The 17,170-nt window shown below is 49.6% G+C and overlaps 1 protein-coding gene across 2 annotated transcripts in view; it reads left to right on the top strand.

The window, feature by feature from the left end:
- LOC140393341 (dynamin-binding protein-like) overlaps nt 1-17,170 on the top strand; it is a 43,726-nt gene that overhangs the window by 4,965 nt on the left and 21,591 nt on the right. Inside the window, exons 3-7 of one of the 2 annotated variants that reach the window (XM_072479698.1) lie at nt 1,290-1,437; nt 2,710-2,727; nt 6,278-6,477; nt 8,937-9,067; nt 12,129-12,233. In XM_072479698.1, the coding sequence (XP_072335799.1) occupies nt 1,290-1,437; nt 2,710-2,727; nt 6,278-6,477; nt 8,937-9,067; nt 12,129-12,233 (602 nt within the window). The remainder of the gene's footprint in view (nt 1-1,289; nt 1,438-2,709; nt 2,728-6,277; nt 6,478-8,936; nt 9,068-12,128; nt 12,234-17,170) is intronic. The other variant, XM_072479699.1, reaches the window with a different exon arrangement.

Raw genomic sequence — 17,170 nt, 5'->3', positions numbered from 1 at the left:
GGACACAGCCTCCCAAACGGACAATCCCGGCCCATTTGCTGCACTGGAATGCCTGACACTTACCAGCAAGGGTAAATGAGCCACTTCACGAGCTCCACTGATTATTAATTGGTTGTTAGTGTAGCTATTAGCGCACTCAGTATTATTCAGTAAGTGCTGGCCAATCCATCACACAGCAGAGGTATTTTGGGCTTTGGAAGATCGGCTGGTTGAGTGCGGTCTGCACTCTGCCTGTTAGGAATAACTGAGAGAACATGCTGTTTGTTTCGATCGCCCAATCAGCAGCCCCTTTTCCCTTGAAGTTTCAATTGTCCTTTGTCATGTGAGAGTACCTTTAAGACGTGGATGTTTAAGCAATGTACCTTTAAGAAAACAGTGATGTCAGAGAGTGGGTGGAGCTGAGCAGTTCAGCCATTTTGAAGTTTCAGTTTGGAAAAGTGCCTGGCTGGTTTCGCTGAGAGCAGTTTAAGAGTGCCTGGCTGTCTTGCTGCGAGCTGATTAAAAAGAGAAAGCCAGTTTGAGACAGCAGCTTGAGAAGTTCTGGTTTGCTGTGAGTTGCTTCAAGGGAGAAAGCCAGTTTGAAAAAGCAGCTTGGGTGTGTCTGTGATTTTCTAGAGAGCTGCAGGAAGATAGCAAGGTGCTGGAGCTGAAGTCAACCAAGTTGATATATCTCTGCCATCAAACAGAAAATATATATATTCTGTGACCTGGTGTGTTGCTGTTTTGAAGGTTTGAAGGCTTTTGGATGTTTGAAGGAACATTTTGAGGGATTATTTAGTGTTGTATTATTTTCGGGGTTATCTTTGAAGTAAGGGGTGTTAAGGGATCCAATGTTTATTTAAAAGGTTAAGTTGAGTTCATAGAATAAACATTGTTTTGTGTTAAAAACCACGTCTCCATAATTGTAATATCACACCTGGGGAAGAAGCCGTGTGCTGGAAAAGCAACAATCCATTAAAGGGAGAGGTTGGTTGAACTCCATGATACATTTTTGGGGTTCTGAAAACGCCTCGCCCATAACACCTTTGGAATTTGGCGTTCTTGTGTCTGGTCTGATGAGTGCAAGATAAAAAGCTTCGACAGCATATCTTTTTTTTCAGCAATACTCCATTTGCCTCCACTTCTTTCCGAGTGTCACCTACACCTTTTAACTGTTCTAAACTAGAGGCTTTGATGTTGGAATGATTCACTTTGTTAATGATAACTCACTGCTGACGTTTAGAATTAAGCACCTTGGGCCCAAGCCGTCAGATTGCCGAATGTTTTTTGCTCTTTCCCACCCTGTCCAGGTCACGTGTTCCTCTCCTTCAGGAATGAGCTGGAGGACATGTACAACATTTACTGTCAAAACCACGAGGAGGCCATCGCCCTCTTGGAGATATACGAGAAGGACAAAGAGATTCAGGGGCATGTCAATGCCTGCCTGGAACACCTCCGGTAAGCAGCAACAAGCGACAGCTTGTAGCAAGTCAGATGTGTTAATAAAGGGTTGGTAACAAGTCGTCACAGGTTCCGAGTGCCTCCTAGTCAACAAGTTCCCTTTTGAAGTACAGTTACTCATACATAGGTTAAATAAAGGAGGGACTTGCGTTTATATAGCCCCCTTTCCCCACTTCGGGACTTTCCAAAGCTCTTCACAGCCAATGAAGTACCTTTGACGTGACTGCCACAATGTAGGAAATGCAGCAGCCAATTTGCGCACAACAAGATCCCACACGCAGCAATGTGAGAATGACCGGATCATGTTGTTTTAGTGACGTTGGTCCAGGGGAGAACTTCCCTCCTCTTCTTCAAAATACTGCCCTGGGATCGTTTGCATCCCCCCCCCCCCCCCCCCCCCCCCCCCCCCGATAGGGCAGGCGAGACCGTTTCTTGTCTCATCTGTTGAGTGGGAGTCTGGAATTCGTTGCCTGAGGTGGTGTGAAGGCAGAGACCCTGAAGTCTTCTTAAAAAGTGCTTAGAGCTGCACCGGAAGTGCTGTAAGCTACAGGGCTATGGGCAGGTACAGGAAGGTGGGGTTAGAAAGGCCACCTGGTTGTCCTCGGGCTGGCATCGACACGTTGGGCCAAATGGCCGCCTCTGTGCTGTAACTTTTCTCTGGTTTAGCACCTGTGAGTGCAACATCTGTGAACCTTACCTGGATTTTGTACTCCACTCTCTGGAGTAGGACTTGAACCTACAACCATCTGACTCGGAGGGGAGCGAGTTCTCCCCACTGGACCGCAGTTGACATCCAGAGGCCTGAATACACCCCCTGCCCTGCTGGGAAGAAGGGGGAGATGTGACAGGCACAATGTTTACATACTGCTACTTGGAAAAGGGTGAAGGATTATGTCTGCCTCTCTCTGTCACTCTCGCATCTGGCTCGTCTTTCACTAATGATTTACGATCTTTACGTTAAACATTGTCGATCAGTGAAGGAACGGCGATTTTCCCAAGTCAGGGTGGTGTGTCGTTCAGAGGGGGTCCTGCAGGTGGTGGGGTTCCCAGGCATCTGCTGCCCTTTTCCTTCTGGATGGCGGAGGTGGCGGGTTAGGACGGTGCTGTCGAAGGAGCCCTTGACCAGACTTTCTGGATGTTGGCGACTCTGTTGTCTCGGGGTTTGGGTCCGGTGCCTGCGGTGGCGGCTCTGTGGAATTTACTGATGTTTTCTCCAGCTAACTCTTTTTTTTTTCTCCCCCCTCTCTTCCCAAACTGCTCCTCCTCCAGGGCAATTTATCGTCAGTGGTAAGTCTGACCCTACGACCTTTCACCGTAACATTACTTGCTCCTGCTTACTGCAGCCAAGGTCTTGTGCATTTCTGTGGCGCCTGCTTTCAAGCGAGTGGATATGTGTTGGGGGGGGAGAGGACATCGGGAGGGGACTGAATGGGTGGAGGGGAGGGTCTGGATGTGTTGGGGCAGGTAGAGGGGGGTGGGCTCGGTTCCATCTTTGTACTGGGGTTGGAGCAGAGGGTGTGGAGGGAGGGGCCAGATGGTGGGTGGGGATAGGGGCTGGTTTAGCACAGGGCTAAAGAGCTGGCTTTAAAGCAGACCAAGGCAGGCCAGCAGCACGGTTCAATTCCCGTACCAGCCTCCCCGAACAGACGCCGGAATGTGGCGACTAGGGGCTTTTTGCAGTAACTTCATTTGAAGCCGACTTGTGACAATAAGCGATTTTCATTTCATTTAATGCTTGGAAAAGGGGCTGGGGGGGGGGTGGTGATTGCCAAGTGTGTGCAGGAGGGGACGAGCTTGGGGGCTTTATGTCGAGGTGGAGTGTGCGGAGGAGGGTGTGGGCGCAAACGTCGGCTAAGGACGGCGATGCCCCCCATAGATCAAAAGCCAGGCTCGTTCATTCTGATGAGAATCGAGAAATTGATCCCCAAACCCACCAAGTTGGATTGACCCTTTCAGCAGGAGAGGAGAGAAAAACTGGAGGGAATAACATCGATGGGAGTGTGGGGGAAGGAGAGGGCGAGACTGGGCTGCGAATTGGTGCAGAGTGTGTCAGAGAGAGAGAGAGGGAGAGAGAGTGGTTGAAGATGCGGCTCCCCTGTTCTGCCTGCTCGCTCTAACTGGCTGCAGCCGGCACGGCATAACCCAGCTGAATCTGTCACTAAACGTTATCACGTGGACTGGCCGTCCCTTTCTATCACCGAGCAACCCCCCTTGTGTCCAGCACCTCATGTCTGTGTAATCAATGCACTGCAGCCTACCCTCTCATCACCTTTCAATGTTTCCCTCTTCAACACAAATTGTATTAAACTCATTAACCCATTGCTGCCTCCAGCCTGCGTGTTTTTAGTCTCTGCCTAATATTGTTAACCCATACTGGTGTTAATCAACATTACTCTCTGTTATGGGTAAGTAATACATGGTGTGATTTATTCTACTTGTGCCTACAGAGTAAAGTTCCCTCTACACTGTTCCCATCAAACACTCCCAGGACAGGTACAGCACGGGGTTAGATACAGAGTAAAGTTCCCTCTACACTGTTCCCATCAAACACTCCCAGGACGGGTACAGCACGGGGTTAGATACAGAGTAAAGTTCCCTCTACACTGTTCCCATCAAACACTCCCAGGACAGGTACAGCACGGGGTTAGGTACAGAGTAAAGCTCCCTCTACACTGTCCCCATCAAACACTCCCAGGACAGGTACAGCACGGGGTTAGATACAGAGTAAAGCTCCCTCTACACTGTTCCCATCAAGTATTCCCAGGACAGGTACAGCACGGGGTTAGATACAGAGTAAAGTTCCCTCTACACTGTCCCCATCAAACACTCCCAGGACAGGTTAGATACTGAGTAAAGCTCCCTCTACACTGTTCCCATCAAATACTCCCAGGACAGGTACAGCACAGGGTTGGATACAGAGTAAAGCTCCCTCTACACTGTTCCCATCAAATACTCCCAGGACAGGTACAGCACGGGGTTGGATACAGAGTAAAGCTCCCTCTACACTGTTCCCATCAAATATTCCCAGGACAGGTACAGCACGGGGTTAGATACAGAGTAAAGCTCCCTCTACACTGTCCACATCAAACACTCCCAGGACAGGTACAGCACGGCGTTAGATACAGAGTAAAGTTCCCTTGACACTGTTCCCATCAAACACTCCCAGGACAGGTACAGCACGGGGTTAGATACAGAGTAAAGCTCCCTCTACACTGTTCCCATCAAACACTCCCAGGACAGGTACAGCACGGGGATTGATACAGAGTAAAGCTCCCTCTACACTGTCCTCATCAAACACTCCCAGGACTGGGACAGCACAGGGATAGATACAGAGTAAAGCTCCCTCTACACTGTCCCCATCAAACATTCCCAGGACAGGTACAGCACGGGGTTAGATACAGAGTAAAGCTCCCTCTACACTGTTCCCATCAAACACTCCCAGGACAGGTACAGCACGGGGTTAGATACAGAGTAAAGCTCCCTCTACACTGTCCCCATCAAACACTCCCAGGACAGGTCCAGCACGGGGCCAGATACAGTGCTTGTACTGTACTGTCATCCTCAGGCTGGGGTCATTCCTGGTATCCCGTTTGCCGTAAGTGATTCCGGACACATGGGGCTGGGAATAAATCTGTTTATCATGTTCACCAATGCAGTGACCCATTCCCTTCCCATTGACACAGCCCACTCTGTCTCCTGTCGTTTTTTGTGATGTGCAGTCTGACATTAACGTGGATTGGACAGTCAGGTGAACATGTCGGAATCACCGGCGTGTAAAGGGAAATCCTGTGGAATATTGTACAGTGCCGAGATCTCTCAGAATGATAGAATCCTGTAGCGCAGTAAGAGTCTATTTGTCCCATTGTGTCTGTGACTCTTTGAAAAATCTGTCCAATTAGTCCCATACCCACTGTTCTCGCCCATTAGTCCTTCAGATTTTTCCTTTTCAAGTCTTTATCCAATTCTCCTTTTGAAAGTTCCGACTGAAACTGCTTCCAGCGCCCTTCCAGGCAGCACCTTCCCGATCACGGCTCCCTGTGCAAAAAACAAAATTCCCATCTCCTCTTCCATTTATGTTACTGAATTTCTTCAGTCTGTGTCTCCGATTACCGACATTCCTGCCACGAGAAACACTTTCTCCTTGTATATCTATCAAAATTCGTTTCCAATGTTGAACGCCTCGATTAAATCTCACCCTGACCTTCTCTGCTCAATCCCTGTCAGGAGATGTACGAGGTAAGTTTTTTTTACACCGAGGGTAGTGGGTGCCTGGAACTCGCTGCCGGAGGAGGTGGTGGAAGCAGGGACGATAGTGACATTTAAGGGGCGTCTTGACAAATACATGAATCATAGAATTTACAGTGCAGAAGGAGGCCATTCGGCCCATCGAGTCTGCACCGGCTCTTGGAAAGAGCACCCTACCCAAGCCCACACCTCCACCCTATCCCCATAACCCAGTAACCCCACCCAACACTAAGGGCAATTTTTGCACATCTTTGGACTGTGCTGCCCTTGAATACGATGGGAATAGAGGGATACGGACCCAGGAAGTGTAGAAGATTTTAGTTTAGTCGGGCAACACGGTCGGCACGGGCTTGGAGGGCCGAAGGGCCTGTTCCTGTGCTGTACTTTTCTTTGTTCTATCCCAACTTCTCCAGTCCCTCCACATTAACTCAAGTCCCTCATCCCCGAAACATTCCAGTAAATCTCCGCTCCCTCTCCAGAGCCTTCACATCCTTTCGAAAGTGTGGTGTCCGGAATAGAAAACAGTGCTCCGAATGTGAACCAGGTCTGTTTTAATAATAGTTTCTAATACGGGTTTTATTTTACAATCCAGGGGCAAAACCAACTACATTAACCTGGGTTCCTTCCTCATTAAGCCAGTGCAGCGGGTTATGAGGTACCCACTGTTGCTCATGGAGCTGCTGAACACGACCCCAGAGTCACACCGTGACAAGAAGCCGCTAGGGGAGGCGCTACTCGCTGTGAAGGATCTCAATGTTAACATCAATGAGTACAAGCGACGGAAGGACCTGGGTGAGACATGCTGTTCCATTCTGCTTCGTCCTTTCTCTTTCTCTCTTTTTCACTCCCTCACTCACTCCATATCCCTTGCTCGCTCTCTCGCTGTTTATTAATCTTACATAGAACATACACAGAATTTACAGTGCAGAAGAAGGCCATTCGGCCCATCGAGCCTGCACCGGCCCTTGGAAAGAGCACCCCACTTAAGCCCACACTTCCACATTAGCCCCTTAACCCAGTAACCCCTCCTAACCTTTCACTAAGAGCAATTAACCTTTTTGGACACTAAGGGCAATTTAGCATGGCCAATCCACTTAACCTGCACATCTTTGGACTGTGGGAGGAAACCGGAGCACCCGGAGGAAACCCACGCAGAGGCGGGGAGAACGTGTGGATCCTTCACTGTGGCTCCCTGGTTGTGTTTAAGGGGTTAATGTTTCACGGCTCCTAACCCAGTGAATCAATAGATCAAATTCCACAGGTTTGTAAAGTTGAATTCATTTTTTGGGGAATAAAAGGCTGCTCTCAGTAATGGTCACCATGGAACTGTCAGATTATCGTCAAGAACGTAATTGTTTCACTCGTCCTTTGAGGCAGAAACCCGCTGACCCGTCAGTCTGGGCCAGACCCACACCAATGCATTCTTTACTGACCCGACAACTCACTCAAAACTGTTACACTGGGTCACAAAGGAAGAACAAATGGCAACTAGAGTTTGGACATGTTTGTAATGTGGACATCGCTGGCTAGACCAGCATTTATTGCCCATCCCTAATTGACCTTGAGAAGGTGGTGGTGAGCTGCCTTGTGCTGCTGCAGTCCCTGAGGTGTAGGTACACCCACTGTGCTGTTAGGGAGGGGGGTTCCAGGATTTTGCCCCAGCGACAGTGAAGGAACGGCGATATATTTCCAAGTCACGATGGTGAGTGGTAGATGGTTATGGTTTGAAAGATGTCGTTGAAGGAGCTTTGGTGAGTTCCTACAGTGCATCTCGTAGACAGTGCTACTGAAAGTCAGTGGTGGAGGGAGTGACTGTTTGTGGACGGGGTGCCCAATCAAGCGGGGCTGCTTTGTCCTGGATGGTGAGGAGCTTCTTGAGTGTTGTTGGAACTGCACTCATCCAGGCAAGTGGAGAGTATTCCATCACATTCCTGACTTGTGCCTTGTAGGTGGTGGACAGGCTTTGGGGAGTCAGGTGGTGAGTTACTCCCCACAGCATTCCTAGCCTCTGACCGGCCTTGGTAGCCACAGTGTTAACATGGTTAGTCCAGTTCAGTTTCTGACCAATGGTAACCCCAGATTGTTGATTGTGGGGGATTCAGTGATGGTAATGCCATTGAATGTCACGGGGCGATGGTTAGATCCTCACGTGTGGGAGATGGTCATTGCCTGGCACTTGTGTGGCGCGAATGTAACTTGCCACTTGTCAGCCCGAGCCTGGATATTGTCCGGGTCTTGCTGCATTTGGACATGGACTGCTTCATTATGTGAGGAGTCGCGAATGGTGCTGAACATTGTGCAGTCACCCGCAAACATCCCCACTTCTGACCTTATGATGGAAGGGAGGTTATCGATGAAGCAGCTGAAGATGGTTGGGCCGAGGACACTACCCTGAGGAACTCCTGCAGTGATGTCCTGGAGCTGAGATGATTGACCTCCAACCATCACAACCATCTTCCTTTGTGCCGGGTATGACTCCAACCAGCGGAGAGTTTTCCCCCGATTCCCATTGGCTCCAGTTTAGCTCGGGCTCCTTGATGCCACACTCGGTCAAATGCTGCCTTGATATCAAGGGCAATCACTCTCGCCTCACTCTGGAGTTCAGCTCTTTTATCCATGTTTGAACCAGTCCCACAATGCTCTGGGATCTCTGCTCTCCCCTAATTCTGGCCTCTTAATGATCCCCGATCATTACGCCATTGACGACCAGGCCTTTAGCTGACTGGGCCCTAAGCTCTGCAATTCCCTCCCTAAACCCCTGCACCTCTACCTCGCTTTCGCCCTCCCCTTTAAGATGCTCCCCTTTAACAAAGCTTCAGGTCACACCTGTCTGAATATCTCCTGATGTGGTTCAGGGACAGTTTTTATTTGCTGATCGCTCCTGTGAAGGAACTTCGAATGTTTTAGTAAAAAGAGATACTTGAAATAACTTTCATTTCTATAACGTCTTTGCATGACTTCAGGCCACCAGGAGTGCTTTCGAGCCAATGGTGTACTAGTGAAGTGTAGTCACTGTTGTAATGTAGGGAACGCGATAGCCAATTTTCACACAGCAAGATCCCATAATTCAGATAATCTGCTTTATTATTTTAAGAGGTGGTGATTGGGAAATAAATATTGTGAATGGGCGAGCTCTCCTCCGTTTCCATTGGTGCCGTGAGGTTGCTCCTTCCCGCCCAGAGTGCAGGCAGGTTGAAGGTTCTGTATCGAGGCAAGTTGTTGTTGATTGGATCTCCTGTGTCTCTGTGCAGTTCTGAAGTATCGGAAAGGAGATGAGGACTCGCTGATCGACAAGATCTCCAAACTCAGTATGCACTCCATCATAAAGAAATCCAACAGGGTGAGCAGTCACCTCAAGCACCTGACGGGTTTTGCCCCCCAGGTAAGAGAATTGGGGCGGGGGTGGGGGTGGGTGCGTGGGAATGGATGGAGGGAGTGGGGGAGTCGAGGGCGGAAGGGAGGGGGGGGGAAAGAGTAGAGTGAGTGGGGGAATAGAGTGGAGACAGCAGAAGGGGATGGGACGAGTAGAGGGAGTGGGAGGGTAGAGATGGGGGGGGGGGGGAGGATAGAGGGGAAGGGGAGGAGGGAGGGTCGATGAAGGTGTGGAAATAGAGGGGATGGGATGGAGGAGGGAGGGTAGATGGAGTGAGGGGTAGGTGCAGTTGGGGGGGGGGGAGATGGAGAGAGACAGGGAGCTAGAGAGAGTGAGGGGAGGAAGGATTGGTACTGGTTCTACATGGAAATATGCAGTCAATATAGAAATACTTATTTGTGTGTGTGTGTGTGTGTGCGTGCGTAGGAACTTGGCCTTTGAGCTGTTCAATTTCAAAGGGAGTTCAGAGGTGACATGGTTACTTGCTGTATTTTGTAATGAGCTGTGTGTTCAGAAGTTCAAACCTTTGACTGGGACTCACTTAGTGCCAGGGGCTTAGACGGGGCGGAGTTTGTAAGGAGCATCCAGGAGGGCTTCTTAAAACAATATGTAAACAGTCCAACTAGGGAAGGGGCAGTAATGGACCTGGTATTGGGGAATGAGCCCGGCCAGGTGGTAGATGTTTCAGTAGGGGAGCATTTCGGTAACAGTGACCACAATTCAGTAAGTTTTAAAGTACTGGTGGACAAGGATAAGAGTGGTCCGAGGATGAATGTGCTAAATTGGGGGAAGGCTAATTATGACAATATTAGGCGGGAACTGAAGAACATAGATTGGGGGCGGATGTTTGAGGGCAAATCAACATCTGACATGTGGGAGGCTTTCAAGTGTCAGTTGAAAGGAATTCAGGACCGGCATGTTCCTGTGAGGAAGAAGGATAAATACGGCAATTTTCGGGAACCTTGGATAACGAGAGATATTGCAGGCCTCGTCAAAAAGAAAAAGGAGGCATTTGTCAGGGCTAAAAGGCTGGGAACAGACGAAGCCTGTGTGGAATATAAGGAAAGTAGGAAGGAACTTAAGCAAGGGGTCAGGAGGGCTAGAAGGGGTCATGAAAAGTCATTGGCAAATAGGGTTAAGGAAAATCCCAAGGCTTTTTACACGTACATAAAAAGCAAGAGGGTAGCCAGGGAAAGGGTTGGCCCACTGAAGGATAGGCAAGGGAATCTATGTGTGGAGCCAGAGGAAATGGGCGAGGTACTAAATGAATACTTTGCATCAGTATTCACCAAAGAGAAGGAATTGGTAGATGTTGAGTCTGGAGAAGGGGGTGTAGATAGCCTGGGTCACATTGTCATCCAAAAAGACGAGGTGTTGGGTGTCTTAAAAAATATTAAGGTAGATAAGTCCCCAGGGCCTGATGGGATCTACCCCAGAATACTGAAGGAGGCTGGAGAGGAAATTGCTGAGGCCTTGACAGAAATCTTTGGATCCTCGCTGCCTTCAGGGGATGTCCCGGAGGACTGGAGAATAGCCAATGTTGTTCCTCTGTTTAAGAAGGGTAGCAAGGATAATCCCGGGAACTACAGGCCGGTGAGCCTTACTTCAGTGGTAGGGAAATTACTGGAGAGAATTCTTCGAGACAGGATGTACTCCCATTTGGAAGCAAATGGACGTATTAGTGAGAGGCAGCACGGTTTTGTGAAGGGGAGGTCGTGTCTCACTAACTTGACAGAGTTTTTCGAGGAGGTCACTAAGATGATTGATGCAGGTAGGGCAGTAGATGTTGTCTATATGGACTTCAATAAGGCCTTTGACAAGGTCCCTCATGGTAGACTAGTACAAAAGGTGAAGTCACACGGGATCAGGGGTGAACTGGCAAGGTGGATACAGAACTGGCTAGGCCATAGAAGGCAGAGGGTAGCAATGGAGGGATGCTTTTCTAATTGGAGGGCTGTGACCAGTGGTGTTCCACAGGGATCAGTGCTGGGACCTTTGCTCTTTGTAGTATATATAAATGATTTGGAGGAAAATGTAACTGGTCTGATTAGTAAGTTTGCAGACGACACAAAGGTTGGTGGAATTGCGGATAGCGATGAGGACTGTCTGAGGATACAGCAGGATTTAGATTGTCTGGAGACTTGGGCGGAGAGATGGCAGATGGAGTTTAATCCGGACAAATGTGAGGTAATGCATTTTGGAAGGGCTAATGCAGGTAGGGAATATACAGTGAATGGTAGAACCCTCAAGAGTATTGAAAGTCAAAGAGATCTAGGAGTACAGGTCCACAGGTCATTGAAAGGGGCAACACAGGTGGAGAAGGTAGTCAAGAAGGCATACGGCATGCTTGCCTTCATTGGCCGGGGCATTGAGTATAAGAATTGGCAAGTCATGTTGCAGCTGTATAGAACCTTAGTTAGGCCACACTTGGAGTATAGTGTTCAATTCTGGTCGCCACACTACCAGAAGGATGTGGATGCTTTAGAGAGGGTGCAGAAGAGATATACCAGAATGTTGCCTGGTATGGAGGGCATAAGCTATGAGGAGCGATTGAATAAACTCGGTTTCTTCTCACTGGAACGAAGGAGGTTGAGGGGCGACCTGATAGAGGTATACAAAATTATGAGGGGCATAGACAGAGTGGATAGTCAGAGGCTTTTCCCCAGGGTAGAGGGGTCAATTACTAGGGGGCATAGGTTTAAGGTGAGAGGGGCAAGGTTTAGAGTAGATGTACGAGGCAAGTTTTTTACGCAGAGGGTAGTGGGTGCCTGGAACTCACTACCGGAGGAGGTAGTGGAAGCAGGGACGATAGGGACATTTAAGGGGCATCTTGACAAATATATGAATAGGATGGGAATAGAGGGATACGGACCCAGGAAGTGTAGAAGATTGTAGTTTAGTCGGGCAGTATGGTCGGCACGGGCTTGGAGGGCCGAAGGGCCTGTTCCTGTGCTGTACATTTCTTTGTTCTTTGTTCTTTTGTTCTCTGGCTTCTCATCAACTTCCCATTTAGCATCATTTCGAAAATGCTCTTTTTGGATGCAGGATTAAAACATCTTTTCTCTTTCAGATCAAGGATGAGGCGTTTGAGGAGGCAGAAAGGAGGTTTCGAGTACAGGAGCGGCTCATTAAATCCTTCATCAGAGATCTGTCTCTGTATGTGCAACATGTACGGGTGAGTGTGTCGCACATTCTCATTGACACAGCGCCGGAGCCAGTGGCTACAGTCAGTAGCTGGGGTACCATTAGCCTCAGTGCCTTGGGCTAAGGGGTGGGGAGGGGACGCTATCCTTGCAAGTGCCTGTGGGTGGGTGGGCGGTAACCAGCTTTGGGGGGGGGTGGTGTTAAGGGGCGGAAAGGAATTGTCGGGGAGGAGTTTGAGGATGGACAGGGATTGATGGGAAGGAGATTGTCGGGAAGGAGTTTAGTGGACGGTTAGGGATTGTTGGGAAGGCGTATAGGGGATGGACAGGGATCGTTGGGGAAGAGTTTAGGGGAATAACGGGGATTGTTGAGGAGGAGTTTAGGGGATGGACAGGGATTGTTGGGGTGGAGTTTAGGGGAATAACGGGGATTGTTGGGGAAGAGTTTAGGGGATGGACAGGGATTGTTGGGGAGGCGTTTAGGGGATGGACAGGGATCGTTGGGGAAGAGTTTAGGGGAATAACGGGGATTGTTGGGGAAGAGTTTAGGGGATGGACAGGGATTGTTGGGGTGGAGTTTAGGGGAATAACGGGGATTGTTGAGGAGGAGTTTAGGGGATGGACAGGGATTGTTGGGGTGTTTAGGGGAATAACGGGGATTGTTGGGGAAGAGTTTAGGGGATGGACAGGGATTGTTGGGGAGGCGTTTAGGGGATGGACAGGGATCGTTGGGGAAGAGTTTAGGGGAATAACGGGGATTGTTGGGGAAGAGTTTAGGGGATGGACAGGGATTGTTGGGGTGGAGTTTAGGGGAATAACGGGGATTGTTGAGGAGGAGTTTAGGGGATGGACAGGGATTGTTGGGGTGGAGTTTAGGGGAATAACGGGGATTGTTGGGGAAGAGTTTAGGGGATGGACAGGGATTGTTGGGGAGGAGTTTAGGGGAATAACGGGGATTGTTGGGGTGGAGTTTGGGGAATAACGGGGATTGTTGGGGAAGAGTTTAGGGGATGGACAGGGATTGTTGGGGAGGCGTTTAGGGGATGGACAGGGATTGTTGGGGAAGAGTTTAGGGGAATAACGGGGATTGTTGGGGTGGGGTTTAGGGGAATAACGGGGATTGTTGGGGAAGAGTTTAGGGGATGGACAGGGATTGTTGGGGAGGAGTTTAGGGGATGGACAGGGATTGTTGGGATGAGGTTGAATGGATGAGAAGGGATTATTGGGGAGGGGTTTGGGGATTGGACAGAAATTATTGGGAGGAGTTTAGGGGCCTGACTGCGGCAGAGGATGAGTGGATGCATTCTGCCATTTCCACAGTCGAACAGCCTGAGGCAGATACTCGGACAAATGGATGGAGACCGTCCAGTTGGAGCGAGGTATGTTGGGGCAGCCAGAGTCTGGGGGCGTATAACCCAATGAAAATCAGGACCTTGAGGAGCTGTTGAGGGAGGGAGACTGAGATCGATGCACACACCCTGAAATCGCTGTCCCACTAACTGTGGCGTGTTATTGAGTGACTGCAGGTTTGAGTTCTGTTACAATCCCAGTTGATGTGTACTGTCAAACAAGGCTTCCGCTCAACACTTAACAAGGAAACCAGTAACCGGATTTCCCACCTCGCCTTTCAAGTTTCCTTTGTCCTAAATGATTTTAGACAGGGCGCGATTTAACGGAAACGAATCAGAGTTCCGTGTTGAGCGCGTTTAGCCGGGTGTTTCCCGCGCCGAGACAGGCCACGCTATCAAACGGGACTTTGATTCACCTTGGAGCCTCAGCGGGGAACGCTTCGCCGAGGCTGCACATAGTCCCATTTCCTGCACCGAGGAGCTCTGAGTGGGACCCCGATCACTAACCCCCCCACACACACACACACACCGAAGCCTCCGAACCCACTCAAGAAGGGGTCCTCGAGCCCCCGCAGCCCACCTAATAAGAGAAGGGCAATCCCGGTCCAGGGTGGCATTAGGGTGCCCGGGTGTCATTGGGGTGCCAAGGTGCCACCCTGCCCAGAGCCTGGCTACCCAGGGGCCCCAACCCCCTGGGAGACCCGCCCAAGAGCCGGTTACTCCTGGTCGTTGGTGGAGTCCAGTCCTAACTGGCACTCGCTCAGGGGTTACATCCCCTGTCTTGGGTAACCCAGGCATATCAAAGTGCTGTTCATTGCAGTACTTCAATATGTAGATTAACCAACTCAGGTTCCCGCCCATTGTGAGCGGGATCCAGATTGCGACGCCTCGTGAGATCCCTTTAGACCTTGTGAGGCTTGGCGAGCCAGGTAAATCTCGATTACCGGCCGCATCGCACCCCTAGTCGGGCGCAGCGCAGCCATTAGATCCTGCCCACAAACTGTGAGATCCGGCTACCGATTTCCATAGTTCAACTCGTGTTCCACAGGCTGCAGTAAAATCTCACAAACCTGACAATCGCTTCGGATATCTTCCTGTTGTCTCAGCTTTATTCTCAGCTCTGTCTGTCTCTACTGAACAGTGCTCTGTTCTGTACCTTTAACCTCCAACATCTTGGAAACCTCCCTTCATTTCTCTAGTTTCCATCAGACCTCTGAACTTGTTTTCTTAACTATTAATGAAATGAAAATCGCTTATTGTCACAAGTAGGCTTCAATGAAGTTACTGTGAAAAGCCCCTAGTCGCCACATTCCGGCGCCTGTTCGGGGAGGCTGTTACGGGAATTGAACCGTGCTGCTGGCCTGCCTTGGTCTGCTTTCAAAGCCAGTGATTTAGCCCTGTGCTGAACAGCCATATTACTCCATAGTATGGCTTTTCTTCCAGCAAAGTTCCCTCTCTAGTCTTCTGAACCAACTGCTTCTCGCAGAGCTGTGAGAGCTGCCTTCTCTCTCACTACCCATCTCCAATTATAATCAAATTAGCCAAACTAAAACTTAAAAGCTTCTCTACCTTATAAGACTCCCAGTTGCTGAGCAGTGGCCATATACCTCTGTGGCCGTATTTATTCTTCACGCTGTAGCCCTCTCTAAGCACAGTAGAGACGCAGTTGGAACTTAACCATGCCTCACACATACAAAAGACCTTTGGCCAGCATGAATATAGGGTTTACCCTTCCAGACACAGAAACATTAAATTATACCCACTTAAAACTAAACCTTAATTCTTTTTTTTTTATTAAATATTTTATTGAAAATTTTTGGTCAACCAACACAGTATATTGTGCATCCTTTACACAATATTATAACACAAATAACAATGACCTATTTTATAAACAAAAAATGAATAAATAATAAATAACAAAAATGAAAACTAGCCCTAATTGGCAACTGCCTTGTCACAAGTAACACTCTCCAAAAATATAATTTAACAGTCCAATATATAATTATCTGTAGCAACGACCTATACATACTATACAGTATATATTAACAACCCTGAGAGTCCTTCTGGTTCCTCCTCCTCCCCCCCCCCCCCCCCCCCCCCGATCTTGGGCCGCTGCTGCTGCCTTCTTTTTTCCATTCCGTCTATCTTTCTGCGAGGTATTCGACGAACGGTTGCCACCGCCTGGTGAACCCTTGAGCCGACCCCCTTAGGACGAACTTAATCCGCTCTAGCTTTATAAACCCCACCATGTCATTTATCCAGGTCTCCACCCCTGGGGGCTTGGCTTCTTTCCACATTAGCAATATCCTGCGCCGGGCTACTAGGGACGCAAAGGCCAAAACATCGGCCTCTCTCGCCTCCTGCACTCCCGGCTCTTGTGCAACCCCAAATATAGCCAACCCCCAGCTTGGTTCGACCCGGACTCCTACTACTTTTGAAAGCACCTTTGTCACCCCCATCCAAAACCCCTGTAGTGCCGGGCATGACCAAAACATATGGGTATGATTCGCTGGGCTTCTCGAGCACCTCGCACACCTATCCTCCACCCCAAAAAATTTACTGAGCCGTGCTCCAGTCATATGCGCCCTGTGTAATACCTTAAACTGAATCAGGCTTAGCCTGGCACACGAGGACGACGAGTTTACCCTGCTTAGGGCATCTGCCCACAGCCCCTCCTCGATCTCCTCCCCCAGCTCTTCTACCCATTTCCCTTTTAGTTCATCTACCATAGTCTCCCCTTCGTCCCTCATTTCCCGATATATATCTGACACCTTACCATCCCCCACCCATGTCTTTGAGATCACTCTGTCCTGCACCTCTTGTGTCGGGAGCTGCGGGAATTCCCTCACCTGTTGCCTCGCAAAAGCCCTCAGTTGCATATACCTGAATGCATTCCCTTGGGGCAACCCATATTTCTCGGTCAGCGCTCCCAGACTCGCGAACTTCCCATCCACAAACAGATCTTTCAGTTGCGTTATTCCTGCTCTTTGCCACATTCCATATCCCCCATCCATTCCCCCCGGGGCAAACCTATGATTGTTTCTTATCGGGGACCCCCCCCCAAGGCTCCAGTCTTTCCCCTATGCCATCTCCACTGTCCCCAAATCTTCAGTGTAGCCACCACCACCGGGCTTGTGGTGTAGTTCCTCGGTGAGAACGGCAATGGGGCTGTCACCATAGCCTGTAGGCTAGTCCCCCTACAGGACGCCCTCTCTAATCTCTTCCACGCCGCTCCCTCCTCCTCTCCCATCCACTTACTCACCATTGAAATATTAGCGGCCCAATAATACTCACTTAGGCTCGGTAGTGCCAGCCCCCCCCCTATCCCTGCTACGCTGTAAGAATCCCTTCCTCACTCTCGGGGTCTTCCCGGCCCACACAAAACCCATGATGCTCTTTTCAATCCTTTTAAAAAAAGCCTTCGTGATCACCACCGGGAGGCACTGAAACACAAAGAAGAATCTCGGGAGGACCACCATCTTAACCGCCTGCACCCTCCCTGCCAGTGACAGGGATACCATATCCCATCTCTTGAAATCCTCCTCCATCTGTTCCACCAACCGCGTTAAATTTAACCTATGCAATGTGCCCCAATTCTTAGCTATCTGGATCCCCAGGTA

This window comes from Scyliorhinus torazame, chromosome 16 (assembly GCF_047496885.1).
Source record: "Scyliorhinus torazame isolate Kashiwa2021f chromosome 16, sScyTor2.1, whole genome shotgun sequence".
NCBI lineage: Eukaryota > Metazoa > Chordata > Chondrichthyes > Carcharhiniformes > Scyliorhinidae > Scyliorhinus > Scyliorhinus torazame.
This window is presented reverse-complemented; position numbering and strand designations above follow the sequence as displayed.